Below are 21,198 nucleotides of genomic sequence, written 5' to 3'. Positions count from 1 at the left end.
TGTGGACTAGTTGATAAGTACATGCTCAGCATGTACTTATTTTATTGACTCCGTGAAAGGACAAAAGACAAAGAGGGCCAAGTGGAATTTGAACTCAAAATATAAAGTTGGAAGAAATGCTGCTAAGCATTTTGTTCAGTGTGCTAATGGCTCTGCCACCGCACAAACTAAAACAACAATAATAATAATAAAACTATTAAATATCTTACCTTACAACTTCACAGGGGTTGCTACCGACAATGATGTCCCATCTACTACCTGCATTCATATGGTCACCATGGATCATCACATGGGTTCCACCAGATTTTGGACCCTTTTTCGGAGTGATCTCCTTCAAAGATGGGGTCTGTGAAAGAAAAGAAAAAAATAATTAAACGGAAATGATTATTTGTAGTAATTCACCATGAATTCTTAGGTTACACAAACATGACAATTAGTGATCTTGTATGAAATCTATGCATTGTAATTTCACATGAAATGCATGCAGGCTTTCCAGACCTCAGTCAAACCATCCAACCCATGCCAGCATGGAAAACGGACGTTAAACAATGATGATGATACATACTTTGTTTGGAACAGTGGATCTCTAAGTAAATAAAGCTATTAATAAGAGAACGTAAATATTAGCTTGAAAAACCATTTTGGATAGGAGCGAGAAGGATGCGATTGGGAGCAAGCAAAGAGAATGCGGACGCCTCGGCGGCGGACTGCCGCCGCCGAACCGCCAGCGCGATGCAAAGGCCGACGTGTCGGCTGCGATACAAGCCACGCGGCCGCTACCGTACCCGTGACGGGGTCCGATTCTCGAGTTTGCGGGTCGGGCCTGGGGGAATAGTCACGCTCTAGGTGACCCTCACACCCCAAGGCGGTCCAGACTACTATGTAGGGTAGTCGCCAATCGGACGGTCATTCCCTATGACTCGCACCCCGAACCGCAGCCGATTGAAAGGCAGACGGTCGGCCGGTCGCCGCCGCGTACCCGCAGAGCCGATCCAAAGCGGCCGAATTGAGAGCGACGCCTCGGCGGCGGACTGCCGCCGCCGAACCGCCTAGGCGGACGAGAAAGAAGAAGAAGCAGCAGGCAGAGCGAGTTGTGGCGGCGGCGGCAGCAGCAGCGAGAAGGAAGCCACCGAGCGATTGGGAGCGAGCAAAGAGAATGCGGACTGCCGCCGCGATGGAAAGGCCGACGTGTTGGTTGCGATACGAGCCACGCGGCCGGTACCGTACCCGTGAGTTTGCGATCGAAAGCGCTGTCGGCCGGGAGTGTGTGTGTTACACGGCGGCCTAGGCGGACGTGAAAGAAGAAGGACGCCGAGCGAGTAGTGGCGGCAGCGGCAGCGAGAAGGAAGCGAATGGGAGCCAGCAAAGAGAATGCGGACGCCTTGGCGGCAGACTGCTGCCGCGATGGAAAGGCCGACGTGTTGGCTGCGAGTGATGGGGTCCGATTCGCGAGTTTGCGGGTTGGGCCCGGGGGAATACTCACGCTCTAGGTGACCCTCATACCCCAAGGGGGTCCAGACTACTATGTAGGGTAGTCGTCGATCGGACGGTCGTTCCCTATGACTCGCACCCAGAACCGCAGCCGATTGAAAGGCAGACGGTCGGCCGGTCGCCGCCGCGTACCCGCAGAGCCGATTGAAAGCGGCCGAATTGAGAGCGACGCCTCGGCGGCGGACTGCCGCCGCCGAGATGGAAAGGCCGACGGGTCGGCTGCGATACGAGCCACGCGGCCGGTACCGTACCCGTGAGTTTGCGATCGAGAGCGCTGTCGGCCGGGAGTGTGTGTGTTACACGGCGGCCTAGGCGGACGAGAAAGAAGTAGCAGGCCGAGCGAGCCGTGGCGGCAGCAGCAGCGAGAAGGAAGCGATTGGGAGCGAGCAAAAAGAATGCGGACGCCTCACGGGTACGGTACCGGCCGCGTGGCTCGTATCGCAACCGACACGTCTGTCTATCCATCGCGCCGGCGGCAGTCCGCCGCTGAGGCGTCGCTCTCAATTTGGCCGCTTTCGATCGGCTCTGCGGGTACGTGGCGGCGACCGTCTGCAGTTCGGGGTGCGAGTCATAGGGAACGACCGTCCGATCGACGACTACTCTACATAGTAGTCTGGACCCCCTTGGGGTATGAGGGTCACCTAGAGCGTGACTATTCCCCCGGGCCCGACCCGCAAACCCGCAAATCGGACCTGTCACTGGTACGGTAGCGGCCGCGTGGCTCGTATCGCAGCCGACACGTCGGCCTTTCCATCGTGCCGGCGGTTCGGTGGCGGCAGTCCGCCGTTGCGCCCGGGCCAGTCGGTTGCCGAACGCAGCGCTTCTTAGAGGGACAGGCGGCAGAAAGCCGCACGCGGCGGAGCGATAACAGGTCTGTGATGCCCTTAGATGTCCGGGGCCACATGCGCGCTACACTGGAGGTATCAGTGGGCGTGTCTCCCCCGGCCCGAAAGGGTCGGGAAACCTCTGAACCACCTCCCGTGATAGGGATCGGGGCCTGGAACCAACCCTGTGAACGAGGAATTCCCGGTAGGCGTGGGTCATCAGCCCGCGTCGATCACGTCCCTGCCCTTTGTACACACTGCCCGTTGCTACTATCGATCGAACGGTCCGGTGAGGTCCTCGGATCTGGCCTACGAGTTCGCTTACGCGCGGCGCCGTTCCGCGCGTTCTCTGATGGCCCGGAGTAGACGACCGAACCCGATCGCTTAGAGGAAGTAAAAGTCGTAACAAGGTTTCCGTAAGTAAACCTGCGGAAGGATCATTATCGCAGAAGCAGCAGCCCTGCTCCGCCGCCTCCTCCTTCTCGCCTTTCCAGCCGGTTTCGTAAGCCGCGGCCGGGCCCCCTCGCACTCGTCGGCCCTCTAACAGTGCAGCCGCAGCCGAGCAACGAGCAAGTAGAAGCGGCGTCAGCAGCGGTGGACGAAGCCCGCAAATCGCTCCCGCTGTCGTTATGCTTCTCTCTGCTGGAGTAGCTGCCGACCGCGCAGTTTTCACCCAGCCTGCGTCCGCCCGCATACAGTGCGCTAAGCCGACGGTGCTGCACGCTTTGTGGCTCCACGAACCTCAATATCTCTCTCGTCTTCCTTCCTGGCGTCGGCCAGCATCGCCGCCGCCTCCTCCTCGCCTTTCCGGCGCGATCCAGCTGGTTTCGTAAGCCGCGGCCGGGCAGTGGGAACAGCTCGCCTTTCGTTCTCGCTACTTCTTCTGCTTCCGGCCCGACTAGCGAGCGCGCGCCGCTCGATCCTCCGTCTCCCGCAATGCCAGACCGTCATCGCTGCGACACGCCACGGAGCGGCCCACAGCTGCAGTAGCAGCAGGGAACGCACTGTTCGTGCGCACTCTTCTGCCTGCCGCCCTCGCCGTCGTTGCCTCCTCTTATTACTCCGTGGCGGCTGTTGCCGCAGCTGTCTACATCTTCGGTCGGTGTTCGCTCTGTGGATCTCGTTTGCGAGCGTTCGTGCCGGCCGACGATGACGACGAATCGAATGCGGCTTGCCGCAGCGACGACTTTTTTTTCCAAGCTAATGCTGCCCTCGACTCGGATGAGACTACCCGCCGAACTTAAGCATATCGCTAAGCGGAGGAAAAGAAACCAACCGGGATTCCCTAAGTAACGGCGAGTGAACCGGGAGAAGCCCAACGCCGAATCTCGTCGGCCGCGCCGGTCGTCGAGAGCTGTGGCGCAAGGGTCGTACACGGTCGATCATTTCGCCCGGCTAGGTTCGGAGTTCGGAGTCCCCTCGATCGGGGCTGCCCAGAGCGGGTGCCAGGCCCATTCGGAGCCGGCGGCGTTTCTTTTCGGCCCGAGAGTCGGGTTGCTTGGGAACGCAGCTCAAAGCGGGTGGTAAGCTCCATCCAAGGCTAAATACGGGGACGAGTCCGATAGCCGACAAGTACCGCGAGGGAAAGTGGAAAAGAACTTTGGAGAGAGAGTTCAAGAGACCGTGAAACCGCCCAGGGGTAAATGGGTAGCACCGCTCACCGCGATCGCGAGGGGACTCAGTCCGCTGCCACTTTCACCCCGCCGTCGTACGCGTCGGTGGCGGCCGCTCGTTTCCGCGGGCGGTCGTCGGCGCTCGATTTCCGGGGCGCCGGCATCGGACGCACTTCCCCTCCGATCCGTCCCATGGGCAGCCTTAACTTTTTCTATCCAAAAGAGTTTTTCAACCCAATATATACATGTTATTATTAATAGTTTTATGTGTTCAAAATCCTGTTTTAAAAAAAGAATGATTTCACATTCTCTCAAAAGTTTATAAATTCTTATGATGACAACAATATATATATATATATATATATATTATCTTATCTATAAAAGGCAGATTTTCTCTGTGTGTGTGTCTATGTTTAAAATTCATACATTTACACAATTCCAAATTTCTTGGATGAAAGAATCGGAATTAATATTCTAAATACCGTAACTTAGGTCACAGCATCATTTTCTCAGTCAAAATAAATCCCAATTACGAATAAAATCCATAAAACTACATACAAAGTCACTTTTCCCCTCTAACAAAATGGGTCTATGTAAAGCTATATATCCACAAAAAGAATTAACGGTAATGCTATACCACTTTATAATAACCCTTATTATTATTGTTGTTGATATATGTTATATAAATCATAAAATCAGGAGGTATGAGAGGTGAATATATTTATTTAACCACTTGCCATTCTTAGGATTATGACCATTTTGCAGCCTTTTCCATGTAATAATAATTTCAGCTACATGGAACTCTGAATTATACTACTCCGCATTGGATTGCTATGTAAGCCAAGTCCACTGGAAGAGCTTTCTGTGATAGCCACATGATTCTATGAATCCATATATCACACAACAAACCCTGTGAGGGATCGATGCTAGGTGTGTCAAAATAATTGTCATGATTAATAAAAATTCTTGTATCTTGCATCTTCTGTCTTTCCTACATACATATACACAGATCCTGTGATCAATGTAAAACATACTGCTATTAAAACAAAAATATAAAAATCCAACTTACGAGGAAACTGAAGAAGCTGTCAGATTCTGCAGAATATTTCTTGGCTACTTCCACTTTAATTGTTCCAGTTTTGGCATTATTGACAACCTCTGTTTCGCAAATAAACCTTTAGAAATAACAAAATAAAAAGAACCTTAAATTTTCATAACACTGGGATACCAATGGATTAGTAATATTTCTATCTATTTATTGCTGCTGCTTACCAACCTTTCCATGGTCAATAGAATAAGTACCAAGCAAATACTGGGGGAGATTTGATAGACTTATTCCCTGGCCCAATACTTCAGGCCTTAAGAAGGTAGTGGATGGTGGAATAGATAGTTACGTTTATGCAAATTCTGACTGTGAATCACGTTGAGGTTAACTACATCTTTGAGGTCAATAAAATAAGCAGAAGTCCGGAGTTAACTAAAATCTGTAGCTTTGTTCCTGCATTACAAAACATTAGTTTTATGAGGGTAACCATTGGCAGAATTGGTAAAGACAAAATTTAAAGAGACATAAATTCCTTGGGTATTTATGGTTAACTCTGCTTTCTGCATTTTCAAGATTGATTGAATTGTTCTTAATATATGATTAGTGTACTTTCTTTTGTTTTCACTCAGGTGGGATTTGAAATTAAGATATAGCCGTAAGTAACAATGTACTCAAGTCATTTAATTTGGTACTCTACAGTCTCTGTTACCCAATATCTTTAATAAGAGTAATCATTTCTAACAGACATACAGTAATAAACTGGAGGTGAGGGGGTAGGGTTGATTAAATCAATCCCAGGTTTTGATTTGATACTTTATATTAACACTGGGAGGATGAACAGCAAAGCTGACTCCTGCAAGATTTGAATTCAGAAAATTAAGGGACACATGATGATAATAATGATGATAATAATAAACTTTCTGTTCTAGCATTTATTCAACTTTAGTGCAGGGTCCATTTGCTTTTGCACTGATATAGTTGAGACACTGTGCTTCCTGTCACAAAAAAGGTCAATGGGAGAGGCAGAATTTGAACTCAGACTACAAAGAGCCAAAATAGATTCCACAAGGCATCTTGCCCAAAGCTCTAACAGTTCTAGCAATTCACTGCCTTAAAGTATTGAAAAGGTAGAAACAGTAGAGTGTCAGACAAAATCCCCAAAAGAGGTTTACTTTTATTCTCGTATGAACTATGATATAAGCCACCCTAAAGTTAAGTGACTTTGCCAATGGTGTACTCACTAGGGAATACAAACTTGATGGTTTTGTCTGAATGACTGCAGCAACCAAAATGAGAACACTAGTTTATATAAACCAATGTATAACAATTGCCTTTTTATATTTTTTTTGTTGTGAATAATATTGTGTTAATAGGTACAAGTGTGGCTGTGTGGCTAAAAACTTTGGTTAGCAGCCCTGTGGTTCCAGGCTTGATCCTGTGATAGGGCACTTTGAGTAAGTGCTTTGTATTGAGCCTTGGTTTGACAAATATTTTGAGAGTGGAATTTGATTGTCAGAAACTGTGTGGAAGATCATCATGTATGTATATATATATATATATATATATATATATATATATATATATATAGAAAATGCAGTTTGGGTTCGTGCCAGGTAAAAGCACTACTGATGCCTTATTTCTAGTGAGACAGTTGCAGGAGAAATACCTAGCTAAGGATAAACCTCTGTACCTGGCTTTCGTTGACATGGAGAAAGCCTTTGACAGGGTCCCCCGATCCCTTATCTGGTGGTCAATGAGGAAACTTGGGATAGAAGAATGGTTAGTGAGAGCTGTGCGAGCCATGTACAGAGATGCTGCCAGTAAGGTGAGGGTTGGAAATGAGTACAGCAATGAATTCCGGGTAGAGGTAGGGGTCCACCAAGGTTCCGTCCTCAGCCCCCTCTTATTTACCATAGTCCTCCAGGCAATCACAGAGGAGTTCAAGACAGGTTGCCCCTGGGAGCTCCTCTATGCTGATGACCTTGCCCTAATTGCGGAGTCACTATCAGAACTAGAGGAGAAGTTTCAGGTGTGGAAGCAAGGTCTAGAATTGAAGGGCCTTAGAGTCAACCTAGCTAAAACCAAAATCCTAATAAGTAGGAAGGTAGATAAAACACAAACCCCTTCAGGTAGATGGCCCTGCTCAGTATGTAGAAAAGGAGTAGGTAGTAACTCTATAAGATGTACCCGGTGCAAGCTATGGACACATAAGAGGTGCAGCAACATCAAAGGCAGGTTAACTAGCAAGTTAGTTTTTGTTTGTGGCAGATGTTCAGGTGCAATAAAGACTGCAAACAAACAGGAAACAACTTCTATCTCATTCCAGGGTGAAAAACTAGAGGTAGTCGATAGCTTCCGCTATCTGGGCGACCAAGTTAGTAGTGGGGGTGGGTGCGCTGAAAGTGTAGCTGCTAGAATAAGAATAGCCTGGGCAAAGTTTAGAGAGCTCTTACCCCTGCTGGCGACAAAGGGACTCTCACTCAGAGTAAAAGGCAGACTGTATGACACATGCGTACGAACAACCATGCTACATGGCAGTGAAACATGGGCTGTAACTGCTGAGGACATACGTAAGCTCGCAAGGAATGAAGCCAGTATGCTCCATTGGATGTGTAATGTCAATGTGAATACCCGTCAGAGTGTAAGTATCTTGAGAGAAAAGCTGAACATTAGAAGCATCAGTTGTGGCGTGCAAGAGAGACGATTGCGCTGGTATGGACATGTGGCGAGAATGGACGAGGATAGCTGCGTGAAAAAGTGCCACACCCTAACAGTTGAGGGAACCCGTGGAAGAGGTAGGCCCAGGAAGACCTGGGCTGAGGTGGTGAGGCAAGACCTTCGTACATTGGGCCTCACCGAGGCGATGACTACTGACCGAGACCTTTGGAAATGTGCTGTGCGTGAGAAGACCCGGCAAGCCAAGTAAGATCGTTGCCAGTGCCCCTGGACTGGTTCTTGTGCGGGTGGCACATGAGATGCACCATTTTGAGCGTGGCCGTTGCCAGTACCGCCTGACTGGCTCCTGTAGGATTTTCGAGCGAGATCGTTGCCAGTGCCCCTGGACTGGCTTGTGCGGGTGGCACATAAAAGACACCATTTCGAGCGTGGCCGTTTTCGTGCGGGTGACACGTAAAAGCACCCACTACACTCTCTGAGTGGTTGGCGTTAGGAAGGGCATCCAGCTGTAGAAACTCTGCCAAATCAGACTGGAGCCTGGTGTTGCCATCCGGTTTCACCAGTCCTCAGTCAAATCGTCCAACCCATGCTAGCATGGAAAGCGGACGTTAAACGATGATGATGATGATGATGATGATATATATATATATATATATGAAGCATCACATAAAAACAGATTCATCATGTATGTATATATATATATGAAGCATCACATAAAAACAGATTAAAAGGTTGTCATGTGAATGAAGTAGTTGCTATATAGCCTTTTGACCTGTTAAAAAAAAAGCCAAATCTATCTTAAGGCAACTCCTATTGTACACAATGGATAATGTTATGTGGTGTATCCTGTACCCAGAGGATGGTCATGGGCAGAATGTCTTTTCTCAAAGTTCTGCTCATTGTGGACTGATCTGATTTCCAGCTAAAACAAGTAATAGGTAATTGAAGTGGCTTACTCTGAAGATTGTTGATAGTCATGGGATAGCACCTTACACTTCATCCCGGCAACCTTCACGCCATCTCTAAGGTCGTCAATGTGCTTTCCTAAATTGATGCCTGTGATGGTGACATTTGTCTTACCTCCAATGGGTCCTGATATTGGGCTGAACTGTAACAAGAATAAAAAAAAACCCAAAGAAACAGAGTAAAAAATAATGATTACAAACATTGGCATCAAAGCCACAAAATTTTGGGGAGGAGTTGCTATTTGTTATACTGACTCCAGTATATTTACTAGCACATTTAGTTTTACTAATCAAAGAATACTGAGAAACGAAGTTGACACTGGCTGGAATTGAACTCAGAATGTAGATCCCCACTCGACCTGACACATATTCCTCAAGGCCTTTTCTGCAATTATCACCTGCTTCCACAGCACAGAAAAGTAACTATGAGCCAAGAGTTCACATTAGCAATGGCATTTGTATTTTTCCTGCTCAGTATTATGGAACCATCCTGCAAGCAGCCTTCTTACCTCATTCTCAGTCTTAAATAATAGGCAAACATTTCCATATACCATTCCTTGTTGATGCTGTACATATCCTGTCATATGCTGACCAGTTTTCTCCAACTCCTCTCCTGAGGTCATATGATAGCTCCTCCATTATTTGAAAAACAACTATCACACAATGTCAAAGCAAGGAGACAGTAACACACACACACACACAAATAGGCTTCTTTCAGTTCCCAGCTACCAAATCCATTCACAAGGTTTTAGCATGTATATAGTTTAAACATGCATCATATCAACTCTTTCAGCAAAGCAACAGCACACACTCACTCACATGCATGCACACATACACACAGAAAGCAGGAGCAGCACTGACAATACCAAATTTCCAACCAAGAAATCTGGTGTTATACATCATCAACATCTACACCAGACTAGAGAAAAAGGTGAAAATCAATTAAAAGGGTAGCTTCTTACCCGGAGGATCCTTGGATCGGGGCACGTGTCAGATCTCTTCAGGACTGTTCCAGAACATTTACTTGCTAGCATACATTTGTTCGAGCACCAGACACAGTCATATTCTTTGTCCATGCTGAGGCATTTACCACAGTTTGTCACCATTAGTCGGCATTTGTAGGCACGGACTAAACAGAGCAAGAGAATGAGATTCAGAGAGAGAGAGAGAGAGATAGCATGAAAGGTAAAGTAAAGTGATGTGTGTGTGTGTGGTAACAGAGTGAGAAAGAAAGAGAGATAAAGACACACACAAACATCAACAATAAAACATTTTACGAAGACTGTTTAAGACTGGAAAAAGAGAACAGTGTCACCCACATAACTTGAACCTTCTATTTATTACCAACTGGTTACACCAAAGAGGCCTACCCATCCTTATTTTACCAACTCTGAAATGATGAAAGGCAAAGTTGACTGAGGCAGAATTTGAACTCAGAACATAAAGATAAATGAAATGCTGCTAATGATTGTACCAGCTCGCTTCTTTCTAAAGCCATAAATATTCATTATTGAATATAAAGTAAATGTTTACAGTTTCTATATAAAAATGTTAATTTTACCCAAGGGAATTCAATGTATAATTTGTAAACAACTATTATTTTGGTATCAGAGAATCACAATAACTGTTGCCTTTCAAGCCCAAGGTACCAGGCATTTGTGAACAAAATTTAGTGCGCTATAGGCGGGGGTACTGAAAAGTTTTGGGTAAAAGAAAATACAGGAGGATCAGATAATTATGATTTTATTTAACATATTCTCCTTCACACACTTAGTGCAGTGGTTCTTCAGTTTTTCTAAACCCTGCAAAAGAACTCGGAAGGTTAGGACTCCAACCAGGCCTTTTGCGATACCCTTAACACCAGGAACTTTTCAGCACCCACTCATAAACGGAAGACATCATATGTAATGTTACATGATATGTATCAAATTTTAAGTTTCTCGATTCTCTTTCAGAAGTATTTACAGCATCAACATTAAAGATTCCAGTTAGACATAGAAAACGAAAAGGCATATCAAATTTGTGACTTGAGCCATCAGTATAGCAAATCAGAGATCATTGGCTTCTTGAATGTCACTTGGTCATTCTACTATTATAGTATGAGAGACGGGGAGGAGAAAGGAAGGGAGAAAAATGTAAATTACCTTGGATGTTATCTGGGTTGTCCAGTTGAAGGCTTTGATTACCCCATACTACACGGAAAGACACTGGCACATATGGAATTTCTTGGTCAGTATAAGCAAACTGCAGAAGAAAAAGATCAACAAGAATAACCACTAAAACAAAGAGAGATAAATTGTTAAATATTTATATTTCCACAGGGGAACACCTACTCCTAATATATCACAGTGACAAGTTACAAACAAATGATTCCTTCTGTTGTCTGGCTGGTATCATATCAACTCATCCCATTATACATTTGGGATAATAAGCTAATCTTTTTACAAATCAGAAAGGGTTTATAGAAATGGGGCTGCAATTAACTTTGGAGGTCTTTAGTGTTAATATCTGGAAACCAAACATGAGTGTAGACATATAAAATATTTATTTCAAAGGAGCTGCACTCACTCATAAACCCTTTACCTATCTCAAAAGAATGGAAGGTAAAGCTAATCCTGGCAGGATCTAAACTCAAAATGTAAAGAGTGAGAAAAAGTGCTGCTAAGCTTTTTGTCCAACATGCAAACTCTAAAAAAATTAAAGAAAAGGCGGAATTGGTTAGATAGAACAATCTGGACCTTTACCAAATATTCTCACTAACTCTTTTCCTTTTAGATGTAGAAAACAGATACCAATCTACTCATCCACACTGAAAGCTCAATTCTTCCTGTCAGGAGAATAACATCAAGTTTCCTATCCACCACTAGAAACCACCTCTTCCTGCTAAGTTTAAAAATTTAACACCGTCACTATCAAAGTCAGCAAAATAAAAACTAAGTTTAAAGTGACTGTAGATATACTGGGGAAGAGGCAATTAAATGTGTGTTGTGTACAAATGGTAAAATTAGGGGAAACTCCAACTAGACTCCATATGGGCAAAGAACATGTAATTTGAATTCTGAGTGCATCACAGCAGGGTGAGTAAATGGAGTAGGAATATTGTTGGCAGGAAAATGAGTGGATAAGTTAATTGAGAAAGCTGAAGTGTGTGATAGAATAATGAAGCTCAAATTAATCATGGACAATACAACATTAATCTCTGCATACATATCAAAACTGGCAGGTGAACAGAAGAAATGCTTTCTGAGTACCTCCTGCAGACTACTTCAATAACAAATAACAGTGACTTCCTTATTAAGGCTGCTGTTTTTAATGGATATGATGGCTTCTTTAGTGTACATGGAAGCTATTTTTATAAATCAAGGAATGAAGAGAAATCAAGGTTCTTGGAGTTCCGTGGTGCAAATGATCTTACCATTTGCTACATTAACTTCAGGAAATCTGCCAGCCAGTCGATCACTTAACACTTTGGCAAACACACAAGTCCAACAAATTTCATACTCAGCATGAAACAAGACAGAAAGATGGTTGTGAATACTAAGCCTTTCCATAGAGAAGAATGTACCACACGACATAGATATATAGTTAGTAATTTCTGAGTAAAAGCTAGATGGATCAAGTGAAGCAAGACAATCTGGAGAATGAAGATATGAAAGCTGAAAGACCCCCACTCCAGTGCCAGCCAGCTGCAGGTTTAAAGAATGTACTAGTGCAGTACTTCTATGGAAGAGAAGTAGTCTGGAGTGAGGAGGACAACTGAAAATTTCTATGAGAAAACCTGCTTCTGAATAACAGATCAGATATGTGGCTGATGTAAGACAAGCCTGGAAACATTGATAGAAGGGGGTAAAGAATAATGTCAAAGAGAAGAGGTATATCAGGTATACTTGGCAAGGGGAAAACAAGGAATTTGCACACGTTTTGCCATGTGAGAATCAGAGGTGTATTCCAGATAGCAAGAGAGTGTACAAGAGGGAATTGAGACTTATTGAAGATACACTATAGTGTGGTGACACTAAAAGAGGTAAAATAAAAGTATAGGAAAATTTACTACAGCAAGTTGTTAAATAAGGAGAAGACATTAGGAAGAGAGGGGTTCAACTGCAAATGGACACAACAAAGGGACCAACTGCTGAAGTTGACAGTTAGACCCTCAAAGATAGTTACTGAGACACTCAAAGTATCTGGCAAGGGAGATCACATACTGGCATCTTGGAAAGTCAAACAAGGAGTAAAAGGCAGTGTCATATCCAGTTACTGGTATAGAAGTTTCATCATCAATGGTACTCCCTTTTCTAGCTCCCTCTCACTGTGGTTCTCTCTTGGTTATGTTACCTTGAATGAGTGGTGACAAAATGACAAAAAAGTGAGGTGTAACATAGTGAGAGGTAAGAGAGTAATGAAGAGAGTTAGAAAGTGGAAAGGAGGATTCTTTAGTATTACTAGTAAGAAGAGAATCTCTCAAGAGCTGGTGCCACAATAAAATGCCCCCAATACAATTCTGAAGACAGGCTGGCATCAGGAAGACTGATAAGCCACAAAAACCATGCCCAAAATGAAACATATAAGCAAGATGTGGCTCTGGATGCATTTGGAAGAGCAGTAACTCTAAATAAGATCTGATTTAGACTACAACAACTTGACCAATCCAAACCATCATGGAAAAGAATATAAAGCAATGATGATGATGATGATGATGATAATGTCACTCCAAACTAACCTCTGTTTTCTGACAGACAAGGTCTGGCTCAGAGACATCAGCACGTACTGTTTTCTTCTGACCCAAATATTCAAAATGGCACTTCAAATTCTTCTTCTGTTCAGGCTGAAAATGTTAGACAAGGAGCAGTTGATTAAACCAAAGAAGATATAGATGAGTGTGTGTGTGTGTTGACAGTAGTTGTGACATCAAGGCATAGAAATCATGACAAATTAAACAGCAGAGCTTGGTGCAGTCCTCTAGCTTGCCAGCTCCTGTCAAACCATCTCATCCATGCCAGCACAGAAAATGGTGATGGTGGTGATGATGATGACGATGACGATGAGTGTGTGCATGCATGTGTCTGTCTGTCTGCCTGCCTATCTGTCTATCTATCTATCTATAAAAGTTATGAAACTCCACACAAGGTCGTTTATATTCAAAACATATTGCTTACAGATTTATCAAAAGATGCTTCTGGTTTCAATTGTTAAAACAATATAACTCATATCAATAAAAAGGGGAAAATTAATTGAATTAAAATCAATTTTTTACGAAAGCAGTTTTCCCAAGTCATTTATATAAAATTTTCATGTTAGTAGTCGTTGGTCTCCTCCTGGTAGCTGTCATAGTCATAGTAGTGGCAACAGTTATCAGATGGAGACCAGCAATGACTACTATGAAAATTCTGTACGAAAAAACACATGAACTTTCAAAACTGCTATCACTGAAGATTAATTTAGTTTAATTCAATTAATTTTCCCCTTTTATTTTAACAATTAGAATTAGTAATTTATACATGGTCTGATCAATAAGTATCCGGACTGTTGCCATAGTAATGAAGCTAAAGCACACAGAGTAAAGCCGCTTGGCACACACTGACCTTGAACTCTGCGGTGCATGTGCACTAAGTTTTAGTGTTCTAGCTTACTTCCGCTGTTTACAGAAGTGCTTGGAAGTAACATGTATAACATGTGTTTGTTGCATTGACCATGACAGAGGAAGATGAGCAGAAAATCTGCATCAAATTTTGCCAAAAGCTCGGCAATACCTGCTCAGAGGCCTATGCAAAGTTTTCAAGAAGTTTTCAGGGAATATAATCCAAAACCTACAGGGAAAAATTCAATTTAGCAATTCTAAATCAAATTTTACAATATATAATATATATATATATATAATTTACAAAAAAACCTCTATTAAACAATTCAATAATGAAAAACTTAATTCATACCATCAAGAAAAATAAATATACTATAAAAACCTTATTCTAAAAATCAATAAAGTACATAAACAATAAATAATATTAAACCGACTATGCGCGTTTCGTGGCTATATTTTCAAATAGATAACAATAATAAAATCAATCCGATTCGAAATCAAATTGATCTAAAATTAATTCTATTTGTGGTATGGCCCCTGACCTTGCCAGTTCTTGTCAAGCTATCCAACCCATGTCAGCATGGAAAACGGATGTTAAATATTGATGATGATGAAATGTTGATGTATGAAGGTTGCAGCTACCTTACAGGATACTGATACAAGAGATTATATTGACTTACCAAAAGATTCTCTACTTTGACTCTGACTTCTTTCTTTGTTCCAGAATGTACCACAATATCAGCAACTGGGTTGACAAGGCGTGGACACTTATTGGGATCAATGATATCAACTTGGCGCTAAAATAAGCAGAGATAACGAAATCATTACTATTATTATTATTATCATCATCATCATTATTATTGCTCTTATTTCATCCACTTAAGGTTGAAAAAATAAGTACCACGTATACACTTTAACTTATTTAATAAACTGTACATCAGCATTATTTTACATTTTTTTTTTCTACGATTAAATGATCATGCTGAAGATCTTTCACTGGCTTGTGTAATTCCCATTTCAAATAGACTAAGAAAAGCTTGTATTTAGTATATATTTAGTAAGTCAAGCCATGCTTGTGAAAGCTATTTTGCTGGTTCATCTGCCCATCATTATAAAGTTGGTGATGCGCTAGTTGAAAGAGATTTGGCTGCTACATTCACCATTTTAAATTGATCTAAATTAAAACCAATCAACAACATTTCATGTTAATTTATTTCTCAAACACCAGCTTAATGACAAAGTTATTTTTATAAATGCATTATTATTTTCAAAATTAATTGAATAAATTGAAATAAAGCAGCATATTTCAACAGGAATATGGTAACTAAAGGATTAAACAGATTGAATGGCTGAATAAAAATATCTCTTTGTTGGTTTATACAGTCACTATTTTGAAGCTGGTTAATTACTGATTCAATGAGATTAAGTTGCACTATTCTGCAGGTTGTGTGACTACATAGAAGTTCCCTTGCTAAACCAGTAGATAAATTGGGCTTCTGTACAATTTTTGTCTACCAAATTACACAAACAAGCATTGGTAGTCAACTCAAGACTGTAATAGAAGACACTTGGCCAAGAGCCTGCTTGCAATCAAACCTGGAACCACTGAAGTGAACTTCTCAACCAGGCAACCATCCTTGATAACCCCAACAGACTAACAATTATTTTGTAAGAATTCAACACACCACCCAGTCCAGGAATTGAATCCATGAGTTCACAATCATGAATACAACCTAACCACTAGGCCATGCATCCTCACTCATGTGATATAATCTTGTGTTAAATGAACATTTATATTTTACATTGCTGATAGTCATGAGATCTGAGATATATGAAGAATTAAATGTAACACTGAAATACACAACAAAACCTCATGTAGTGGGTTTGAACCCAGTGCCTATGAGATGATAGTTCTAAGCCATATCTCTTTTTCTCAATGAATCAGCTATGAACAAAAGGGGGTACTTACTCCAGACTGTATGTTGTTGGTGTCAGAACAAGAACTGCTGGAAGAATCAATGCATGTTCCACTGAATGGACACCACTGACAAGAGAATGTGCTGCCTGTGCACTCTGTGCAGCTGCAAAAATATTAGTGAAACAACATAAATAAATAACAAATAATTTTGCATAGGAAGCCATTTTTAACCTTGTTTAACCCTTTGCCTGTCAAAGTTATTTTCGTAAGTTTATCCTAAACATCTATGTTCATTTTTCAGGCTCTTAGTTAACCTTTGTTTCATGTTTGAGTATAATGAAAAGCTTTCCTTTCATAAGTCCCAAGTTACTCTGGTGATTGAAAATATAGGAAATGTATACCATATATGATGCATCGATGGCAGAGAAATATGTCCCGTGTATCACATGTGATTTGCAAAACTGGCAAAGGGTTAAATGTAACGTTTTTGCTATGAAGAATGGGTTGTCATCATCATCATCGTTTAATGTCCATTTTCCATGCTGGCATGGGTTGGACAGTTTGACAGGTGCTAACCAGCCAGAGAGCTGTCCAAGTTCCAATTGTCTGTTTTGGCTTGGTTTCTACAGTTGGATTCCCTTCTTAACACCAACCATTTTACAGAATGTGCTGGGTGCTTTTTATGTGCCACTGGCATGGCCATAAAAGACATGTCTGTATGTATGGATGACTGTGATTTTACTGAACTTGATGTGTCTTCTCAAGTATAGCAAATCACCACAAATCCTGGTCCCTTGTCATCTCCTCGCTGAGGCCCAGTGTCTGAAAATCCTTTCTCATCACTTCATCTCACATCTTAGTTTTCCTTAGTAAAAAAAAGAGGCCTGTGAATTTTGTGGAACCTCTTCTGTTAACTGTCCTACCCATGCATGCATGGAAGATGGACATTAAACAATGATGATGATGATGGTGATTGGACAATAAGTGTAAGCCAATGTCAACAGTGGTTCCAGAAATTCTGAGCTGGAAATTGCAGCCTAGAAGATGAGCCTTGTCCTGGAAGATCTGTAGAGCTTGACGAGAACGTCTTGTAAACCCTGGTGGAACAAAATCCCATTGTAACTGTTGAGGAACTAGCAGAGAAGCTTGAATTTGGTCATTCAACCATTCATTGACATCTGCATGCCATTGGGAAAGTCAGCAAATTGGGTTAGTGGGTTCCTCACAAACTTTCCAAGTCTAATTGCATGCAGAGAGTGAATGTGTGCTCTTCTTCGCTATCACATCTCACAAATGAACCTTTTTTGGACAGAATATTGACTGGTGATGAGAAAAGGGTTCTCTATAAAAACGTCAAGTGCCGAAGACAGTGGGTAGTGAAAGGAGAAACACCAACACCCCAAGTTAAAGAAGGTCTTCACCCACGTAAGGTGTTGTTATCTGGTTGGTGGGATACGAAAGGTTGAGTCCACTTTGAACTTTTAAACCCAATCCAAATGTTAAGGAGATCTACTGCGAGCAGCTTGAGTGATTTAAGTCAGTACTAGAAGAAAAACGACCATCTTTGGTTTCAAGAGAAAAGGCATTTTTTCATCAGGATAATGCTAGGCCACATACATCGAGGATGACATTCTAAAGGCTGGGGCAGTTTGAATGGGAAACAATGCCCCACCCACCAAATTCACCAGACATTGCCCCATCTGATTATCATTTATTCCGCAGTCTTCAAAATCATTTGGATGGAAAATATGTGACTTCTGATGCAAGCTATACAAGCACCAGACTCTTGACTGCTACCTATCTCAAGTCTCACCTGGAGATATTGTTCACTTTACCACCTCTTTTGACTAAGTTATGACTCCCCCCCCCTACCTTCCACTAACAGATTAAATTTTGGTTCATTCATTTTTATGTAGGAATGTGAAGAGGACTTTGCAAAGAAGAGGAGTCACAGAACAAGTGTTATCAGTACCATCCATACATGTCATAAATTTTCTGCAAATTATGCTAATACTATTTTCAATATTTCAGTATATTTTCTTGTCTTATGAACAACAATCCTTGACTTTCAAACCCCTTGTTGTTTGGATGATTTGGTATAGACACAGCATAATAATAATTTCAAAAACAAAGTGTAAGTCATTATAGCAAATAAAAATATAGAAAGTTAAGAAGAACACTGATAAAATTTGTAGTATTGTCATTTCAAATTGTATTAACGCACCTTTTATGAACACGACAGTCAAAAACCTTGACACTTCTCTTCACTATTGACTTGCCGTCAACTTGAAACTCAAGATTAACCTCAGCATTATCTGTAAATATTAGACGAGGAATAAAATCATAAATAAAATAAAATAAAATAAAATAAGCAATTTGAATGGGATGGAGAAATGAAGATAGAATAGGATAATAAATTAGTATTAAGTATGGTATTAATTAAGTTAGTATATAAGTATGGTATTACTGGGGTGGATGTTGAGAGAATGAGTATGTAAGCATTGACACAAAATAGGAAAAAGATTGTAGTTAGTAATCCTGTTACTGCTTGTTAGTGATATGTGCCTAAACTCACCCTCACCCTTAGGAATTCTTGGTAGGTTTCTGTGATGGGGAAGGGGACAGATCACAACATTCTTTTGGATCAAAGCTTCAGTCTGTTCTTTGGAATGGCCAGACAAGAACAAACAACCGATGTTATCAGATGATGGTGGTGCCTTCATTTGGTCAACTTTAAAACGCACCTGTAAAAAAAAAGAAGGTAAATAAATTAAAATAACATGCTTATATGATATATATACACATCCTGGACTCTTTAACCATCTTGATGAGCGAGGGTTCAGCAGACCACAGCAGTAAAGTGTTCTTAGTTCAATATTTTGTCATGTTGTCTCTTGTGGGAATTCAGGCATATCTGGGATTTGTAGATCCAGTTGTAAATGTTGCAGTAGTGGTCTCCATTATCTGGGTGTAAATTGGATCCAGCTCTATGCTGGACTTTTTTCTACTTCAAAGTGTTGATCCTGGCTGCCTCAAAGTTGATGACTTGGTAGCAAGAGCTTCTCCACCAGATTATATTCAGTGTTTCCGATTCCCATGTCTTCAGATTTCTCTTGTAGATTTTCAAGCAAGTCCTTAGAGAAGTGAGTGGCCTTGGTGCCTGGCACCAGAGCTAAGATGTCTATAGAAGAGGGATTTAGGTAAGCTAATATCTTCCATGCATGCCATATGGACAACCTACCTCAGCTGCACTTTGATAAGGAAACTCTCTGTACCTAGAATGTCATAACTTGCAGGAGATATTTTTCTTTTGTGCGTGCACTTGTGTGTGTAAAATTGAATGTAAACTCTTCATTGCAAGAAGGGAAAAAACTGAAAGTAGTGTCAGAATACATTTAAAGCTAAAACTTTAAATTTCAAGACTTTGGATTTCATGTCTTTGATTTTGACTCCACCCACCTCAAAACTGCTGGCCTAGTGTCAAAATTAGAAACTACTACTACTACTGCTACTGCTACTGCTACTGCTACTACTATTACTACTGCCGCTGCTGCTACACAAGACTGAACTGTTGATAATATTCATCCAAATACTTGAATGGTAGTTCTGAGTTTCTCAGAATTTGAGGAATGAAACATTAATAAGAAAATTCAGTTAACAAAAACTAAGAGGAAGCATATATATATATATATATATATATATATATATATATATATATATATATATATATAAATAAATGTGTTGGAGGGACGGGGTTGTGTGTATGTGTGTGTATGAGGAGAGTGTGTATGTGTGCGTATGAGGAGAGTGTGCATGTGTTTGTGTGAGGGTTTGTGCATATGTTTGTGTGTGTGTGTGTGTGTGTGTGTGTGTGTGTGTGTGTGTGTGTGTGTGTGTGTGTGTGTGTGTGTGTGTGTGACTGATTACTACTGATGAATTTGTAGGGAAATATGTAAAAATTATTTTCAAACCTACCTGATCAACTCCAGCATTGGATGTGATATTCTGAAGGCTTAGTTCTTCTGGTAGAACTTCCATGATCTGAAGACAGGAACCACTGGAAGCTGACACCCAATGTGGCTGAACTTTGGATGCAGTACATTCAGCAAGGTTGGAACATCTGGAACAGACAGACAGAAATGTGTTTATTGAGGAAGTGGAACAAAATTACCAAAAATATAAAATGATAAAGAAATTAAATAATGCTAAACAAAAAACAAACAGGCAAAAAAGTCAATGATGATAATAATAATGATAATATTGCTCCTAACCCAAGATAATCCTAATTGAGCAATTCTATGATCAAAAGCATTCCACTCAGGACCATCACATCTTTTAGATGTGACCAGGACTATATTATTGAATGTGTCCTTCCTCTTTTAAGATGGTGAGGCACAAGAATGCAGAAGTTTGCTATCATTATAAAGATGATAACAATAGCGAGCGGTGCTGCCAAATGATAATGTTCTAAAAGGAGCAGAAGTATTCAAGAATAGAAGCTAAAAAAGTGCTAAATATGCAAGGTTGAGGCTAACAAAAGAAATATAAAACTATGTTCTTAACATTAACTAAATATGTATAACATTAAAATACAAATAACTTTATGAATATTTTCCAAATGTGTATATATTCATTTTAAAACAGCATTATTCTTACATTATAGAAGGCAGCGAACTAGCAGAATCATTAGAGTGTTGAACAAAATGCATAGCAACATCTCTTCCATCTTTTTATGTTCTGTGCACAAATTTCATTGAGGTCAACTTTGTCTTTCATCCTTTGGGGTCCATAAAATAAAATTCCAGTCAAAAAATTGCTTTACTCTGTCCCCCTAAAACTGCTGGTCTTGTACCAAAATATGAAACCATTATTCTTTCATTATTGGTATGTGAGATTTTAACAAAACAAGGAATGGACCATTCTAGTAATGATATTAGATAGCAAATATGTAAAAAATGGTCTCTTAATTCAACGTTCTTTTGGAGGTGCAGTGAGAATTGGAAAGGTGGATAATTGCCATCTATAATAAAATTAAGACAACTGGTTTCAAAACTTTGAACTTGTCTAACATTACAGGGAAACAAGAAG

The 21,198-nt window shown here is 41.5% G+C and overlaps 1 protein-coding gene across 4 annotated transcripts in view; it reads right to left on the bottom strand.

Moving 5' to 3' along the window:
- The window catches only part of LOC106868717 (plexin-A4), a 129,129-nt gene that overhangs the window by 16,402 nt on the left and 91,529 nt on the right, over positions 1 to 21,198 (bottom strand). For 2 of the 4 annotated variants that reach the window (XM_052968253.2, XM_089352757.1), the window contains exons 6-16: positions 20,086 to 20,230; positions 18,692 to 18,854; positions 18,335 to 18,425; positions 16,162 to 16,273; positions 14,873 to 14,989; positions 13,335 to 13,439; positions 10,759 to 10,858; positions 9,577 to 9,743; positions 8,606 to 8,757; positions 4,998 to 5,103; positions 210 to 346 (exon numbers count right to left, since the gene is read on the bottom strand). In XM_052968253.2, coding sequence (XP_052824213.2) covers positions 210 to 346; positions 4,998 to 5,103; positions 8,606 to 8,757; positions 9,577 to 9,743; positions 10,759 to 10,858; positions 13,335 to 13,439; positions 14,873 to 14,989; positions 16,162 to 16,273; positions 18,335 to 18,425; positions 18,692 to 18,854; positions 20,086 to 20,230 — 1,395 coding nt within the window. Of the gene's footprint in view, positions 1 to 209; positions 347 to 4,997; positions 5,104 to 8,605; positions 8,758 to 9,576; positions 9,744 to 10,758; positions 10,859 to 13,334; positions 13,440 to 14,872; positions 14,990 to 16,161; positions 16,274 to 18,334; positions 18,426 to 18,685; positions 18,855 to 20,085; positions 20,231 to 21,198 lie in introns of all 4 variants that reach the window. The other 2 variants (XM_052968251.2, XM_014914106.3) reach the window with 1 other exon arrangement.

Source organism: Octopus bimaculoides, chromosome 5, assembly GCF_046866305.1.
Source record: "Octopus bimaculoides isolate indiv1 chromosome 5, ASM4686630v1, whole genome shotgun sequence".
NCBI lineage: Eukaryota > Metazoa > Mollusca > Cephalopoda > Octopoda > Octopodidae > Octopus > Octopus bimaculoides.
Note: the sequence above shows the minus strand (reverse complement) of the source record. Positions and strands in the feature narration are given on the sequence as shown.